This window comes from Cucurbita maxima, unplaced genomic scaffold (assembly GCF_002738345.1).
Source record: "Cucurbita maxima cultivar Rimu unplaced genomic scaffold, Cmax_1.0 Cma_Scf00011, whole genome shotgun sequence".
NCBI lineage: Eukaryota > Viridiplantae > Streptophyta > Magnoliopsida > Cucurbitales > Cucurbitaceae > Cucurbita > Cucurbita maxima.
Window position 1 is genome coordinate 4,672,994 of NW_019272027.1, and position 18,229 is coordinate 4,691,222.

The 18,229-nt window shown below is 35.1% G+C and overlaps 1 protein-coding gene and 1 long non-coding RNA gene across 3 annotated transcripts in view; one reads left to right on the forward strand and one right to left on the reverse strand.

Annotated features, from left to right (window-relative positions):
• Window positions 1–9,754: 9,754 nt before the first annotated feature.
• On the reverse strand, window positions 9,755–13,051 carry LOC111486464 (probable protein phosphatase 2C 5). Of its 2 annotated transcripts, none has more exons than XM_023133628.1 (9): window positions 12,845–13,051; window positions 12,634–12,762; window positions 12,220–12,482; window positions 11,942–12,113; window positions 11,642–11,859; window positions 11,456–11,563; window positions 11,237–11,362; window positions 10,712–10,944; window positions 9,755–10,296 (listed from the first exon to the last, which is right to left on the reverse strand). In XM_023133628.1, exons 3-9 carry the CDS (start codon window positions 12,427–12,429, stop codon window positions 10,077–10,079), a joined length of 1,287 nt encoding a protein of 428 aa, XP_022989396.1. In that variant the 5' UTR covers window positions 12,430–12,482; window positions 12,634–12,762; window positions 12,845–13,051; the 3' UTR covers window positions 9,755–10,076. The 2 variants fall into 2 exon arrangements, with proteins under 2 accessions (XP_022989396.1, XP_022989397.1); XM_023133629.1 differs by having other exon boundaries at window positions 12,833–13,051.
• Window positions 13,052–13,565: 514 nt separating this feature from the next.
• The window catches only part of LOC111486554, a 17,880-nt gene continuing 13,216 nt past the window's right edge, over window positions 13,566–18,229 (forward strand). The window contains exon 1 of the long non-coding RNA XR_002718905.1: window positions 13,566–13,576. This is a non-coding gene — a long non-coding RNA (uncharacterized LOC111486554). The remainder of the gene's footprint in view (window positions 13,577–18,229) is intronic.

Below are 18,229 nucleotides of genomic sequence, written 5' to 3' on the forward strand. Positions count from 1 at the left end.
TCAACACTTTGTTCTTCTTTAAGATCTTCTAAATCAATTTTCTTGTTGGTAAATTGATTAGATTTTGCCAATCACGAAAAAAAAAAAAAAACCATTGAAAGAAAGAAAGCTTATTGATGTTAAATGTCTTTCTTTTTTTCCTATGGATTATTATATGTAACTCTCATATGTTACTACGTCTAAATTAGTCCTTAATCATTTTCTTTCTTTAATTTGTTTCTTTGTCGTTGTTCGGATTGCTCCTTCAATACCCTTGTGTATGTGTTGAGTGTGCTGTCTATTCACTTTGAATTGCACTTAGCTCAATAACATAGCTTGTCTCACATCCCAATTTGTTTGTTGGATTGTAATTTGTGTGTGCTCAATTGTGAGGGTGAGTTTGTAAGAGAGTGACACATTGATTTGAGTGTTGAGTGCTAAACACGAGTGAACTACATTTACGAGTGAATACACGTGAGGGAGCGCTTGTGAGGTCCTTTTTTTTTCTTTTACCTTTCTTTTGTAGCATGGAAAATCCAGACGACAATACTGACATTATTGATGCACGATTGAGAGAACCACAACAACGAACCATGGAAAGACTAATTTGAGAAATAGAAGAGTTGACTGATCGAATAGGCAGATTGGAGATTCAAAATCAAGCTTGACAAAGGATTCCACTACCTACGCCCTCAACCGATACATATGAGGACGACAATGCTGATCACCACGAGGATAATCCACATGTGGTTGGTCATGGCTTGATGCGAGGGAGAGACCATGGAAGAAGGTATCATAATTTACAACAACAAGTTCCTTATGATGATAGAATTGATCGTAACGTGGGGAGCATCAAATTAAAACTTCCCAAGTTTTATGGCAAAACCAATCCAGAGGAGTACCTTCAATGGGAGAAAACGGTGGAGTCGGTGTTCAACTGTCATAATTTTAGTGATGAAAAGAAGGTATTGTTATGCATTGCTCAATTCAAACAATATGCTCAAATTTGGTGGGATAAATTGATGTCAAGTAGGAGAAGAAATCTTGAAGCACCAATTGATTCAGGGGTCGAGTTCATTGCGGCTTTATTCCTGGGACTTGCGATAAACTTTAGAAAAATTGTGGTAAGCTTTAGAGTCCATGAGGAAACGTTTTGTTCCACAATATTTTCAACGGGACATGGCGCAAAAGCTTCAAGCATTGAAACAAGAACGCAAATCTGTGGAGGATTATTACAAGGAGATGGATACATTGATGGATCGACTTGAACTCGATGAGGACATGGAGGCTCTCATGACGCGGTTTCTTAATGGGTTAAACACAGAGATTGCGGACAAGACTGATTTACAGTCTTATTCTAATATTGAGGAGTTGTTGTACATTACAATTAAGATCGAGAGGCAAATCCAACGAAGGTCTCAACGGTATTCTTCTAAAACTTTTCCCAATTCTACTTCTACATGGAAAAGGGATAGTAAGAACATTGATTATAAGCATAGAAATCAAGAGATTAATGAGAAGCCTCAAGCTAAATTTGAGAAAGGGGAGAGTTCTAGAACAGGAAAAGAAAAAGTAGAAAAGTCTAATGTTCGAAATAGAGATTTAAAGTGTCGGAGATGTCAAGGGGTAGGACACTATAGTAGAGATTGCCCAAATGCAAGAATTATGACCATCAAGGAGGGAGAAATTGTTACGGACGACGAGACACATGACGACATAAATGAGGAAACTGATGAGAGTGAGAAGTTTAGTGAAGAGGACCCTACACATATATCTTTGGTTACTCGACGAGCTCTAAACACCCACATTAAGGAGGACGGCCTAGACCAAAGGAAGAACTTGTTTCAAAGTCGGTGTCTTGTTCAATTTGTACCTTGTAGTGTTGTAATTGATAGCGGTAGTTGCACCAATGTTGTGAGTTCCATTCTGGTCAAAAGACTTAATTTAAAGACACAACCACATCCAAGACCCTACAAGCTTCAATGGTTGAATGATTGTGGGGAAGTACGGGTAACTCAACAAACTCTTGTTTCTTTTACTATTGGAAAATATGTTGATGATGTTTTATGTGATGTTGTATCCATGCATGTTGGAGATTTACTACTGGGGAGGCCAAGACAATTGATCGTCGGGTAATGTATGATGGGTATGCAAATCGGTATTCTTTTACTCATAATGGTAGAAAAACTACTCTTGTCCCATTGTCTCCAAAAGATGTATTTATTGATCATTGCAAACTTGAAAATAAAAGACAAGAGGCTGATGCAAAAGCAGAGATTAAAAAAGAATCAAGTGAAAAAAAGAGCTTGAGGGAAAAACAAGAGAGTAACACTCAGCCCTAGAGAAAAAAAAGAGAGAAAAGGCAAATCAGTAATCTTGTATGTTAGATCAAGTGAAGCTAGGAATGTTTTGCTCTCTAATCAGACTATTCTTGTACTTATGTCCAAGAGATCTTGTTACTTTACTAACATGCTTAACCCTTCTTTGCCTTGTGATTTTGTTGTGATTTTGCAAGAGTTTGAAGATTTATTTTCCGAGGAGAAGCCTAGTAGTTTGCCACCACTTAGAGGGATTGAACACAAGATTGACTTCATTCCTGGCGCACCCATTCCAAACCGACCAGCTTATAGGACTAATCCAAAGGAGGTTGAAGAGATAGAAAGGCAAGTAAGTGAACTCCTTGCTAAAGGGTATGTACGTGAAAGTTTGAGTCCTTGTTCTGTTCCAGTCATTCTTGTACCTAAGAAAGATGGTTCTTGGCGTATGTGTGTTGATTGTAGGGCTATAAACAAGATAACTATAAAGTATAGGCATCCAATCCCCAGATTAGATGATATGTTGATGAATTGCATGGATGTAGTCTTTTTACTAAGATTGATTTAAAATCGGGTTATCATCAAATTTGCATGCATATTGGAGATGAGTGGAAAACAGCTTTTAAAACCAAGTATGGTCTTTATGAATGGTTGGTTATGCCTTTTGGATTAACTAATACATTCATGAGACTAATGAACCATGTCTTACGAGAATACTTATGTAAGTTTGTGGTTGTTTATTTTGATGACATCCTTGTTTACTCTAAATCTTTAGATGATCATATTACCCATGTACGCAATGTTTTGACTACTTTAAGAAACGAATGTTTGTACGTAAATTTAAATAAATGTAGCTTTTGCATGGAAAAAGTTAGCTTTCTTGGGTTTGTAGTTTCATCTAATGGTGTTGAGGTTGATGAGGAGAAAGTGAAGGCTATAAAAGATTGGCCTACACCTAAAAATGTAAGTGAGGTAAGAAGTTTTCATGGTCTTGCAAGTTTCTACCGTAGGTTCATTAAGAATTTTAGACCAATTGCTTCACCCTTGAATGAACTTGTTAAGAAAAATGTATACTTTATATGGGAAAAAGATCAAGAACTTGCTTTTAATACTTTGTAAGAAAAATTGAGTTATGCTTCCTTGCTTGCATTACCTAATTTTGAGTCTACTTTTGAAATTGAATGTGATGCTAGTGGAGTAGGGATAGGTGCTGTATTAATGCAAAATCAAAGACTTTTAATGTTCTTTAGTGAGAAGTTAACTGGTGCATCTTTGAGGTATCCAACTTATGACAAAGAGCTTTATGCTTTAGTTCGTGCATTGCAAACCTGGCAACATTATCTTTGGCCTAAGGAGTTCATTATTCATACGGATCATGAAAGTTTAAAGCATTTTAGAGTACAAAATAAACTCAACAGACGACATGCTAAGTGGTTAGAATTTATTGAAACATTCTCTTATGTCATAAAATATAAACAAAGTAAGGAGAACATTGTTGCAGATGCTTTATCCCGAAGGTATGTCCTCCTCAATACTTTGAATGCTAGGTTGTTGGGTTTTGAACACATAAAGGATTTGTATCAACATGACATGTCCTTTGCTCCTTTTGTTGAATCATGTGAAAAAGGACTCATTGTGGATACTTACTTGTTGTTAGATGGATTTTTGTTCCGAAAAGGCAAACTTTGCATACCATCTTGTTCCATCCGTGAGCTACTTGTGAGGGAAGCTCATGGAGGTGGTTTAATGGCACACCATGGAGTTTCTAAAACTTATGATATGCTCTCTGAATATTTTTTTTGGCCTAAAATGAGACATGATGTTCATAAAGTCTGTGCTCGTTGCATAGCATGTAAACAAGCTAAGTCTAGGCTTCAACCACATGGTTTATACTCCCCATTACCGGTTCCTAATGGTCCTTGGATTGATATATCAATGGATTTTGTTTTAGGTTTACCTAGGACTAGGAAAGGTTATGATAGCATCTTTGTTGTGGTTGATCGATTTAGTAAAATGACCCATTTTATTCCTTGTCACAAAACTGATGATGCAAAACATATTGCAGGCCTGTTCTTTAGGGAAGTTGTACGATTAGAATTTGCATATAATAGGGTTGTTCATAGCACTACTAAATGCACACATTTTGAAATTGTTTATGGCTTTAATCCTTTAACCCCCATTGACTTGTTACCCATACCGTCAAAAGAGTATGTGAATTTTGATGCAAATGCCAAGGTTGAGTTTGTTCATAAACTGCACAAGCAAGTGAAAGAACAAATTGAGAAACAAAATTCCAAGGTTGCCACCCGAATTAATAAAGAACGTAAGATTGTCATCTTCAAGCCAGGAGATTGGGTTTGGGTTCATTTCCGAAAAGAAAGATTTCCTACTCAAAGAAAATCTAAGCTTTTACCACGAGGAGATAGACATTTTCAAGTTCTTGAGCGTATCAACGACAATGCTTATAAAATTGATTTACCAGGTAAGTACGGTGTTAGTACAACTTTTAATGTTGTTAATTTGAGTTCTTTTGATGTAGGTGATGGCTTTGATTCGAGGACGAATCTTTCTCAAGAGGGGGAGAATGATATGAACTACGACCAAGGAATTTTCATACCTCAAGGTCCAATTACAAGGACGAGAGCTAAGAAGCTACAACAAACCTTATACAGTTATATTCAAGCTATGGTGAGCTCATCAAAGAAAATTCTAGAAGACGCTGGAGACCTCCCTTATATGTTGTGCAAAGTTGAGCTTCAAGAAAGAGATGAATTAAATGCACTTTAAGTTACATTTAACGAACTCCGCTGAATTTATGAAACTAGTTCAGTCAATAAGCACATTTTATTAATTGCATTATTTAATTATAGTTTAACTATTTGTCTGTCATATTTAAGCTAGTTTTAAATATAGGAGTTAAGATTATATTGTAACCTACCTAGGTTACTATATTTCACTATTAATTAGCCATTTTAATATGAGTTATGGGTATTTTTCATTTACTAGCCTATTTAATTTAGGAGTTATATATCACATACGTTACCGTTGTAAGGGTTATATAAAGCTTTCTTTTCTTTGATTAGGCATCAGATTTTGGAATTAAGAATAGAATTTCTATTTTAGCTTTGTTGACAACTAAACTTTCTTTGCAAATTCTTGTGTTTAGAACTTGCATGTAGAGTCATTCAAGTGGTATTGATCAAACCTCATGTGGAGTGATTCGAATCATGAGTTTAGAAACGAGTTTTCTTTACTCTTGATCTTGATCATCAAGGTAATCCGTTCCATACTTTTCCTTGGGTTGATTTTCCATATCATCGTTGGTCTCACAGCTTCGCTCCTCTCGCTACAAAAGAGAGTGTTTCAAGGAAAAAAGAGAGATGAATGATCCTCAACCTATTTCTTCTTTTAGAAAATTCTATCCTCTATCTATTTTTGGGATAAAATCCTGAGGTCAAAATCCTTAATTTTCGTCATTTGAGGGTATTTTCCTGAAAAAGAGGCTAAATGGGACTGATTTCACCCAGTAGGGAATATGGAAGATTAGGAGGATGTGTGAAATGAAAGCTCAATCGATCAATTAAGGAATGAAGTTCAAAGACAGGTAGCTCCGGGAAGACAAAGGAATTCGAGAAGAAAGTACAGGTTTAGCCTGGGATTTTCATCTGCTTTTTATTCAAAGTGAGGCAGGTGCACATCGAGGAAGACTCTCATATTACAATCCAAATACTCCTCCTCCCGAAGGCAACTCCTCCATGGACCCTCACCTCAGGACCATTGTCCAGGGTTACCAATTTATGCTACAGTCGTTTCACAGCCGGTCAACGAACCACTTACGTAAGAACAGTGAAAAAGTGCTTTCGTTGTTGTGGAATAAGAAGAATCAGAATCCTCTTGTTTACCGAGTGAAAGAATAAAGAATAAAGAGGAAAGAAAAGAAAAGAGATAGTCTAGTGAATGAGAAGAAAATGAAAGAAAAACTCAATTGAGAGAATAAGGAGAAAGAAGAGAAAAAGAAGAAATAGGGGAAGGATCTGAGAAAGAATGTTGAGTCTTGACTCTCGTTGCGCTTTCTTTCACTTAGAAACTATACGACCCCTACTACTCTAATTAATAATTAAGTTACGAGACCCCTACTCTAATTAATAATTAAGTTAAGGCATGCTCTCGAAAAAGATACCTTCCATTTTGGGAGCTGCTCCGCTATGCGCTATTCATGGTGCTACCGTAGAAAATCCCTTATTTGAAGATGGTGATGGTGCACATTCCATCCGTGCTTTTAACCCAACTCAAGCTAAATAAACTTATTCAATGGTCACGTAATGGATCTTGAAGGACTATTTCCGCATCTCCCTGACCAAATCCTCCCACATTAGTAGGATTACTCGTTAATGGTTGATTGATTTTGATAGATTCGCTCGCCCTCTGAAACAAGAAGTTCTGGTCCTAGAGGGATAATATCAACCACTTGCCGCTCATTCGATGCATCCACTATGGTTATTTCATATCCTCCCTTTTCTTTTCGTATTATTTTGCTTACTATACTTGTGTAGCATTATCAACATTATTATGACTCTAACTCCCAGGTAAATCTGACCCCTTCCACTGTTCTTCGACCCCGTCCTTGGCCTCAGGGAGTAGCAAGCTACACGAAACGATCATTAATCAAAGGGGCTTCCCAACAAAGGAAATCAAAAGACAACATTCTGGAACTTCCAAAAACCAAAGAAATGTTGGGTTCCTTCGCCTTCTTTTCTTGACTATACTATTCCAATTAGTTCTCTTGTTAATTTATAATACAATAAAACAATATTTCTTTATCTTCCGGACTTATATGATATTTATTGGTTGAAAAAAGACTAAATATTGATGAATTAAAGTTCACTGTCAAACTCAACCTCAAGCTCCTCTGAAAATGAAACAAAGCTTTGCTCTTTCCCTTGAACCTATTTATGAACAGTAACCTCATTAACCTTCTTGCTTGAACCGTTGAGCCATTACCTATTTACCTTTCGATGAATGAGACAAAACTACGGACACCTCTCTCTTCTCTATTACCTTCCCTAAATCGATTGAGAAATTCTAGTCTTTGACCGCCAAATGACAAGAACAAGCAGGAGTCGTCCTATCTGCCTAGAAGGATTCTCGAAGACTTTCTAATATTATCAAAATCAAGCCCCACCAGCCAACTTGACTTATTTCACCCAATCGGTATGAGATACCCGAAATGGGGGTACTGACATAGACACCTTACTCCTCGCCTTTTATAAACCTTATAATCGGAGAGGTCAGACGCCAAAGAAAAAGAACTTGTGGAGTTGGAATCAAACTAAAGGAATCCCACGAAAAAGAGTCATTTGATATTCTTTGGGGTGCCCTAGTGAGTGAATACAATTTTTCAAGAACATTACAAGGATCCGGATTGAGAATAGCTAGAATTGATTTAAAGACCAGGTTCGGCGAACTTGAGAGAGGGATCCAGAATCTGAGGAAGCGACTGGAAGGGAAGCAACTGATCCCAACTGTTGATGTTCTGGAGTAGTCCTAGCCTGGGAGCTGAGGTGCGCGTGTCGTGATTAAGTTTGAGGTGTGGGCTTCAGGTCAGGTTGTTAGCGTCGCAAGTCGCATGTAATGATTTTGGGCCAAGCTGTATGGGTAGCGACGGTACGATTTTGGATAATTCGAAGGTCCAGAATGCTTCTCCTCTAGGTTCTATGAAGGTTTCGTGAAGGAGGCTCGGCCTGAATTGGACTCCTCATGGCCGGATCAGAGTTCTCGTGGTTATTTTTCTCTCTATTCTCTTTTTCCTTTCTATTCTTTTTTTTTTTCTTTACCTTTCTCTTTTTAGGTACCTAATTAAGGGGGCAAAATGACTAAAATACCCCTCCCGTATTAATTTTGACCATTTTTCCAATTTTTCAATATTTTTCTTGAATTTGTGGGACTTTTCCAAGTATTTTTCTCTTCTACACTATCTTGAAATTTCATTTTTAAGATTGTCAATAAAAGGGCTCAATGTTAAATATAAGGTATTTAATACCTCGTTGGGATTCAGGTGTTACAATATGACAGATATAATTGACATGCAAAATGATGAATTGGCATGAAATACAATATCGAAACACGCATGGAAGACATGATAAAATGATATGATATTAAGGAAGACACTAGTGGGGTTGTAGTATATGATAATAAAAATGAAAAATTGTTCGAACCTCATGCATTATTGTGTGTTCATGCATCGAGGGATACCCTTTCTCCTTTCATGAAAGTACGGACGTGTACACTACGAGGCAAGGAAACGATCATTATGCTGCCAAGACGGTCGCTATTCCTAACGGGTGTCCGACATTAACAGTTATCAGAGAATGCTTGCTCGACCAAAAAGGGGTCCAGGAGGTGCGTGAACTAACTAGTGGGACCATACTCGCATGTGTCGACCGTGTGTAGGAAAATTAAGTACACATCCAAATTGCCCATTTATGAATGCCGCTGTAAGAAAATAGACTGTTATGATAGGTCTCATTTCATGAAATTGTATGTGTTTGCATTTAACCCGATAGAGAGTTGCTTACTGAGTATTTCTTAAAATACTTAAGTCACGTACTACTCTTATTTTCAGGTAAAGACAAGGCTCCCTTGTACGACCGACGGTGGCATCACAATATAGGAGACCGTGGCACATGCTTATGATAGTTTCGTAATTTGAATTAGTAGGCTATAGATTAGTATAGGTTTGTTGTATTTTCATTTAGTAACCTATAAGTTAGTATAAGGCATTTTTACTTTAAGTTATTTTTATTATTTCAATTTGTATTATTTTAATTAAAGACGTTAGAAGAGACATGCAAGATCACAACCATGTTTTTATTATTAAGTTTTCATTGAAGTATTTTCGATTAAATGTTCATTATAGGTGTACAAGTATAAAATCTATGGTCATTACCATTATTATATTATATAACTATTATGTTAATGAAACTTTGAAAGTGTTTTCTTCATTAAGAACATAATCATTGTCTATTATTTTTAGAAAGTTGTGATTGTGTTTTTACCAAATTTCAATAGTTGAAATGTTTGATATTGAGTCATTGAAAAATATCTAAGTTTGTTTAAGAGTCAAGAAACGGTTTGGCTTTGAACAATGAAAGAGTATGGAGTAAGTTCGACCGAACCAACTCATAAGCCTTTCAATCTTACTTGATAATCCGATTACCAACCTATAACTCGGGTGTCCTCATTCGAATCACGTTTGAATCATGCTAACACAATCTTCAGTATTCTGTCTCTCTCTCATTTGGTAGATTAAGGCGGGTTTAAAGAGAAACTAGCAAAGTCTTGAGTTACAAGGGTCGTTACAATTGCACTCAAAAAATTATAATTCAGGCAATGGCTATGACATGGTTGCAAATTATGAAGCAAACTTGAAGAGCAGATGTTGATATAGAATGCTAAGACAATGGAACAATCACACTACGCAATCTACAATTTTCTCTGAAATTCATGTTTTTCCTATCTTCTCAGTCAGTGAGTCAGTCAGTGAGTCAGTCCAACAGCTGAGCAAGAAACCAAATGAAAGCAAGCTTTTTAGAAGTGTCTCCAAAACAACTTTCTTCTTCTACCAACTCTTTCTTTTTATCTCAACCCTCTCATTTTCTTACACGCATCTATAACAATCACCACAGGGAAAGCCAAAAAACAAGCATGCTCACACTGCCAGATGAGGGGGGAAAAAAAATTATATGGAGTTATCAACATATACGTTATGGGATGGATAAATTACTAGACCGTTATTGTAGGTTTTGTTGCCCTTTTTCCTTCCATGGCGTCTTTCTTTCTTCGACATGTTGCACAGAGGAAAGGACCTTCCCATGGCTTTGACGATGGCGAAAAGAAAGGCGCCGAATTCATTGGCAAATTTTCATTTGGGGGTTGATCCACTTGACAAACTGCACATTTGAAGATCCCTGAGTTTGGATCTGACGCTAAATCTTTGCCTAACCTGCATTTCCATTATAAGTGAACATGTTTCAAGTCACTTTTGGATAGAAATTACAATAATTACAGCAGAATTCAGCAGTTTTCTATTAATATAACAGTTTGGAACAGAGATAATTTTTTCAACAACGAAAGAAAATCGAAGGTTTTTCGTTCATTACAGTATAATAAATCTACAATGAAGAGAACAATCCTAGGAAACTATCTTAATACCACTATTTCTATCAATATAACAAGTTAGGAAGAACCAAGAGTCTAAGTTAAACTCCACACTATGATATTATTTGGCTAATTGAAGTACGATATATAGCAAGCGAATAGAATAATCCTAGGAAACCGTCGTCCAAGCTCAGACAACATACCATGCTTCAAGAGCAAAAGGGAATAAATAAAAGAAAGAAGAAATGCATCAATTATACCTTTCAGCAAGCATAGCGGAACCTTCTTCAAACAATTCCTCCACCACTCCAACAGCAGAAAGTTTATTTGCAGATTTGCCCAAAGAGTTTTGATATTTCTTCCCAAAGAGTGTGGTGAGCACATTTTGCTTCGTCCTTGGAGTTGGTGGTAATAATATAGGTTGCTCGGATGGTATGATATCAACAACTAAGCAAGTTGTATCATCCTTCAACCCCCTCGACCGCAGAGCCTCCTATAATACGAGCCGATCAAAATATTGACAGGATTGAAAAGAAATGGAACTCCTATGAATATTCCAAAAGGCCAAGGGCAGTTTTTTCACTATAAGAACTGAGGTGTAAGTAATCCTCAATCTAAACACAAACAGAATCAACTTGTTCTTTTAGTTTTTATCATCATATAAAGACCTATGGTTCGAGACCGAAACGTTGATTCTTGCCTCAAGGAATAAAAAACCTTCAAAGCCTTTTAGAACATTGATCCCATACCATACCATACCATTAAAGTCTACAATTGAAACTCACCTTCACAACTAGCTTAGCAGCAAGCTCTGCAGGTAAACCACGACAAGACTTTGCAGCCATATCAGAGGATAACGCATCCCATATACCATCAGAAGCAATTATTAGTCGTCCGCCAGCATTAGAAAGCTGCATAACCAATTAGGAAAACATAGCAGAGTAGTCAGTCAAGGCACATTCTGAATAAGTAGGCAAACAACTACTGATAGATTGAGAGGTCACCTTCACTTGCTTAACATGTGGTATCGGGACAATATATTCTCCTACATCTGTATCACCAATGGACCGAGAAAGACATAAGCCACCAGGCCAGCAGCGGAGAGGACCGACCTGTAAATGGAAGTCACATAAGGGCCCAAAAACATTATCATGTATGACTAGAGTCAGCAGAGATGCATAAAATTAAACCTCATTGCCGCCAAAAACATTGAGCCTCCCAACCTCACCACCACTCGCAGTTACACGTTTCCTCTCTTCCTCATTTTCCTCCAGCCTATGATCAACCGTCAATAGAGAAACCACACCTCCTTGGGTGTCTAATATGCACCGTGAATCTCCCACGGACGCCACTGTAACAGTCCACCCATCAATCACAACAAATGTAACAGTAGTACCAGAAGTTTCCCCTGCAAGTAAGATAAGATTACATGTGAATAATGGCATTGTGTATTCAAGAAGAAGAACGCCGATAGACGACATGCTACATACCTTTTTGCTGAAACTCTATGTCAGTTTTGACAAAACCAGCAACTAATGCTCGAGGAAGGGCTTGTAGCCATTTTTCTCGACTGGCCCCTTGAGGAATTGCACTTAAAACATTACCCAGTAAATGTTCCTTTGCAAAGATAGCGGCTGATATGCCATTATGCCCATCAAAAATCTGCAAATAGAAGCCAGTTCCTCAGTAATCATAGAACTCAAGTAGCACAATAACTAAAGTATTATAGATAACTAAGAGCACAAAAAGTTATGAAAGGAAATAATACCGCAAAAACAGAAAATGCAGTAGAAGGGTTTCCAGGAATACGGTGGTAATCAAGTTTAATCAGAAAGTAGTCCTCTCCCTTCTTTGCCAAAGCAGCCTGTCCGTACTTCACAAAAGGTTTCTCAACCCTCTCGTTCCTCAGCTCGCGACCAATCAAGGTAGCAAGCGGAACGAGAGGGGGTTTAATCCTTGATACTTCTGTCTGACTCATTTCGTCCTATGTTTCGGCATTTCCAAGACCACACCCCAAATTCCTGCTCATTCCTACTCATTCAAATCAATCAAATGAGCCTCGCAACATTCGATGACAAATCCACAAAAATTATTCTCAAACAACTACCACTTTCCGATCTAAATCTTAACACAGATTCAGCAGCATAACTTCCAGATAAACAACAGTAAACAAAATACTAACCGAAAATGAAGAAACGCACAGCACAGAGTCCCTCTCAGACTCCAATGAAACCCCAAGGAAACGCAAAATCACAGAATGAAACAAAATCCGGAAACCCCTCCCAAATTGAGGGCAATTTCAAACAGGTTCCTGAAAGGTAAAGAAAAGAAAATCATAATGAGGATGAAAATTAGGAAAATTAAGGACCACAGAGTCTCACAGGCGGTGGTACATTCAGTGTCAGAAACAGATCGAGCAGAGGGGATCGGACAGTGGATAGTTCTGCAACACCATTTTCACCAAATCTTCAAAATTTTCTTCAAATTATCTAGTCGCAGCAAGGTCGATCGAATGGCGGGGAAAAATTCCCAGCTAGAATTTCTAGAGAGAGAGAGAGGAAGATGAAGTGAGAGAAAAAAACCCACAGTTGTTTTTTACTGGTAGAGAGAGAATGAAAGAGAGAAGCGGAACGGTGGGGTTGGAGATGGGATTTTCGGCCAAGCTCTCTGATAATGACATTTTTCTCTAAATGCCTATAATACCCTTCAACCATCTTCTTTTTTTTTTCTTTTTTTAATTTTACATTTCAGTCCCTTTGCTTTGAGTGTATTGCAATATAGTCCTTCCTCTCTACATATTTCCATTTTCCTCCCCAAAGGCAATTTTCAATAACACCAACTTTTTAACAAAAATTAAAAATAGTTTTCAACTTAAACTCTTAATACCTTTTAAAATTTAATTAACAAGTTTTATACCAAATTTTATTCGTATATTATTGGTAAAAACTCTCTAAAACTTTTTTTTAAGTTAAAGATATTAATGATACTTCATATATTTACCATAAATGTAATTTTCTTTTTTTTTTTATTCTTTAGTATTGATCAATTTTTTTAAAATTTAAGAATATTTTTTTTAAATAATTTGAAGTATTATGGTAATATGATGTACTATGATGCTATGATACGTTATGATAATGATATATTATGATATGATGACATGAGATGTATAATGAGACATGTCATAGTATGATGATATCTCATGTTACGATGATGTGCATGTATGAGATGTCATGTTACACTATGACAATGAAGAGTTTTCTTATACATCACCCTAAGTGATGTTATGAATGATGAATGTATGAAAGTTTATGTACGCATGTTACTTAGGGTAATATGAAAGATGTGGGGGTTGTGTCGCATGAATGGTTTAACATGAAAAGTATAGGGATCTCATGCATATTGTATATTCATTTACATCGGAATACTTCCCCTCTTATGACGAGTATAGACGCGTACACTATGATGATGATCATCATCATCATGTTTTGCATGATATACGAGGGGTTTGTTGTACCTCCAGATGTTCGACTACAACCAACTAGCCCGATCATGCAGACCCAGGAGGTGTGCGAGCCAACCTGGTGGGCCCATGCTTACATGTGTGGGTTGTGTGTAGGGAAGTACTACACATTTAATTTTTTCGGATTGGAGATCACATCTATGATGATTTTAAATGATAAGTCTCTAATTATTAATTGCATGTATTTGCATTTCCTAACTCCAATAATGGGGTCACTTATTGACTTTTTCTTAAAATATTCAAGTTATGTGCTACTTTTGTATTTCAGATAAAGACAACACTCGTGTATGGTTGATGGTGACATCACAAGTAAAGAATGTGAAACTTACATAGGGTAGTTGCATTTAATTTCGTAGATCTTATGATAGTATAAGACACTATTTACTTGTGTTTATTTTAATATTTTTTTTTATATTATTTTAAGACATTTTCCTAAACATGCAAGTCTACGACATTATTTTATGAAGTCGTTTTTTTAAGTAATGAAATATGATAGCAACTTTAAATTAGATTTTAATCTATCAGTTTTTTTTTTGTTTTTTTTTTTTTTATTTTAAGATTCCTATAATTTTGGAAATATATAAATTAAATTATATTGTTAGTTTTATTAATATTTGTGCGGATTGTTGTCAAATCTAGTAATTTCATTAAAACGCAGTATTAAAAAATATTGGTAGTAAGAATATTTTAAATATATAAGTATAATATCTTGGATCGGTAAGATATATTTTTATGTAAAGTTCAAACCATATAATTAAATAAATGGGCTTAGATTTAAAACAAAACAATATATTCAATTATAAATTATATTATAAATTTCATCTTTTACACAGTTGTATTTTATCTATTTAGGTTTTATTTTTAAAAAAAATTCAAAGTTTTTAATTTTTTTTAAAATTTTTATAATAGATTTTTCTAGTAAATTATTCGTGCGGACCAACACAAGTCGTTTCAATAGGCTTTATTCTCACTTACATACATCTTAGGAAAATCCTCGAAGATCTTCCCACATAAAATTACTCAAAACAAAACATGTTTAACTATGAAATTCCTATGATTGAGCAACTGAAAAGATGGTGCACTTTATGAGTACATATATGCTTCATTTATTTAAGTATTACATTATGTATTAAATACATAAATATTAGATATACGACTGGAACATTATTTTTTTCTTTCTATGAAAATATAAAAAAATACAAAAATAGAGGGAGTGATTTGCAAATACGGAAAGTAGAGGGTCATCTTAAATAAAAGAAGAGGAAGAAGAAGAAGAATATATTATGAGCAACTAAGAATTGATTTGAAATGGGTGGTTGGTTAATAAAAAATTAAATTAAATAAAATAAAATAAAGTTATGATCAATGATAAATTGCATAAAAAGTCAATTCCTTTCAGAATATTGATCCCCAAATATTATTATTATTATTATCATTTATCATTTATCATTATATTGCAACCCATGCCAAAAATTAACACATTTTCAACCGTTTTTAATAAATTATATTGTATTCCTTAATTTTTTTTTACTTTATTTAAATTAATTTTCCATCCATTCTACTAAAAGATTAAAATTTTATTATACAAAAATTTGTTCCATCAAAATAGAAAATGAGTGTATATATATATATATATATTATAAATAAATAAAAGAAATATTATATTGGGGACAATGTTAGGGAGATTGTGGAAGAAGAAATCAAATCCCCAATCATTGATATTCTAAACAGTATTTGAGATGTTAAAATATCTTTCATTTGCCTAATATACATAATTATAATAACTAAAATAATTAAATAAATAATAAATAAAAAATAAGAAAGTGTATTGGTAAAGGAATCTCAATTTTGTTTTTTCTCTTTCCAATTTCTGAAGGGGCAATACAAATTGTTGTTGGTTTGCTGTCTCTTTAATATATATATATATATATTTATTTATTTATTTAAAAATAAAAAAGAAGAAGAAGAAGAAAAAGAAAAGGTGACGTGGCCACGTGTGAAGGTGGGACCCAGCTGGGTGAATAAACCACTCAATTAAAAGGGGTCGGCCTACGCCTTGATCCAGCTGGAAAGCTCAATTTGTCCGCTCATACCAAGTGGACGTTCCTTTTTTTATTTTCTTTTTCTAATCTTACCTGCGGCTTCTGTACACCTTCCCTCTTCGCCCGACACGTGTGCCCTTTTTGGATTCATTTTTTTTCCCACCACCAAACACATCAAATATCCAATTCCATGCTTCTACCTTTCTTTCCAAATATTGTCTTTATTAAGTTTTTTAATTACTTTTTTTTAAAAAAAAATAGATTTTTAGATTTCTAAATTTTTTCTTTATTAAGTTTTTAAATTTTTTAATTTGGTGTATAATAATAAATTCATAAATTTTTTTAAAAATATCATAAAACACACCTTCAAAGATACCAAACATCTTTTTATTTATTAAATACTTCTAAAATTTTAAATTTACTCCTATAACTCATTTTATAATTATTACAAATTATTTGATCCAAATAGTTACGTTGATATTTAGTCACTCTTTATAAATTGTTAAATTGAATATTAATATTCTACCGAGATCATAGACAATCTAATTAAGTTGTTTTTTAGAATTACAAACAACTCAAATGATTTGGATACATTTATTTGTTTTTAGACTTCCTAAAAATAATTGCACAAAGATGCAAAACCTTTGATGTATCTGAGTTGTAATGAATTAGAAATAATAATGATAAAAAAAAAATCTTGTCACCGGAAAACTCACTGGTGCCTGCCGGAAATTTCGTGGGGGTCGCGGAATTACTTCTTCGACCCCCACAACTCACCCAAATCTCTAGCCAAATGCCAGCTCCGTCCTCAGCACGCTCCCAAAACACCTGCAGAAGAGAAAAACATAGAGGAAAGAGGGAGAGAGAAGTTGGCGAAGTTTTCCGGTGAGGATCTGAAAATGAAACCCACGAACAAAACAACCCAAAACCGACGTCAATACACCCAAGTTACACTACGAAAGAGACCCCCGACCACTGCACAACAACCCAAGGTACGTTTTGTGTCCTTTTCATATGCACCATCGTCGAGAAACGAGGTCGAGATTTCGAGTTTTCTAAACACCTATAAATCTGTGATTATAGTTCAAGTTTCAAGCCATGAAACTCCAGGAAAGGAAGTGTAACGACCCTAAATTTCACTCCGAGTCGCTACTAATGTCTCATGCTCATCTCTAACGAAGAATATAACTCTAAAATTGCTTATCTTTATTAGCGAAAAAATTTAAAACTTCCAAGTACATTAAAACACTAGAAAATACTATCGACCTTACGTGTTTCAAACATCATGCTCGAGTTCAAAATAAAAAAAATAATAATTACAATTTAAATAAATGAAATGCAAAATACCCTATTCTAACCCATAATCCTTTGAAGCTCATAGAATGGTTATTTAAATATGTGTAAAAAACAAATCACTGGTTTTCAGCAGAATCTAAATACGTCTTCTATCTTTCTCTTGTGTTTTTTCTGTTATTTTCTTCCTATTCTAACTGGCATAATTTTCTTCCTATTCTCATTGGCGTTAACTGCTCAGGCAAAATACATCAACCTACGCCCCAACCCGCGAACCGAAGCCTAGTGGCCCACTTGCAACTGATGACCCACGAGCCAACCCGAACCGCAATCCGAACCAGAACGTCGACCCGCGCTTCAGTCACAAAAGTGGGCATCCATAGTGTCACCAGAATAAGGTACTCAGCCTTCTCCTTATCCTTATACTATAGATCATTTTGACTATATACTTGAATTTGATTAACTCTTATGTCTTTACATATAGTTCAAGTAATCATACTATAGCTAGAGTGTTTTTAGTTTATTGGATTTAGATGAATGATAGTAAAGTTTACTTTATTCCATAATAATCTTTACTGAATAAACAACAATAATAACTTTATTGAAAATAGAGCTTAGGACATAAAATCCAACCGTTTTTTTGGTTCATGCATAAATGATTTATTCCAGTAGTGGTAATTTGTCCCATTTAATTTTAGTGGAACAAGTGAATATCTGACAGATCACTTATTTACTCTAGGATTGACAATTTGTCCCATTTAATTTGATTGAAACAAGTGAACATCCTTGCAGATTAGAAGGGTCAATCTAATAAGGATGTGTTAAATCTACCTCCAAAATTTTGAAGCTAGATTTGGCTGATTCGCTAATTTTTTTTTTTTTTTTTTTTTTTTTTTTTTTTTTTTTTTTTTTTTTTTTTTTTT

Coding starts and splice junctions, on each gene's coding strand:
- LOC111486464 (XM_023133628.1), bottom strand. CDS start 12,429: ATGAGTCAGACAGAAGTATCAAGGATTAAACCCCCTCTCGTTCCGCTT. Junction 12,114..12,219: donor CTGCATTTTCTGTTTTTGCG/GTATTATTTCCT, acceptor TTCTATTTGCAG/ATTTTTGATGGGCATAATGG. Junction 11,564..11,641: donor ATGTTTTTGGCGGCAATGAG/GTTTAATTTTAT, acceptor TTCCATTTACAG/GTCGGTCCTCTCCGCTGCTG.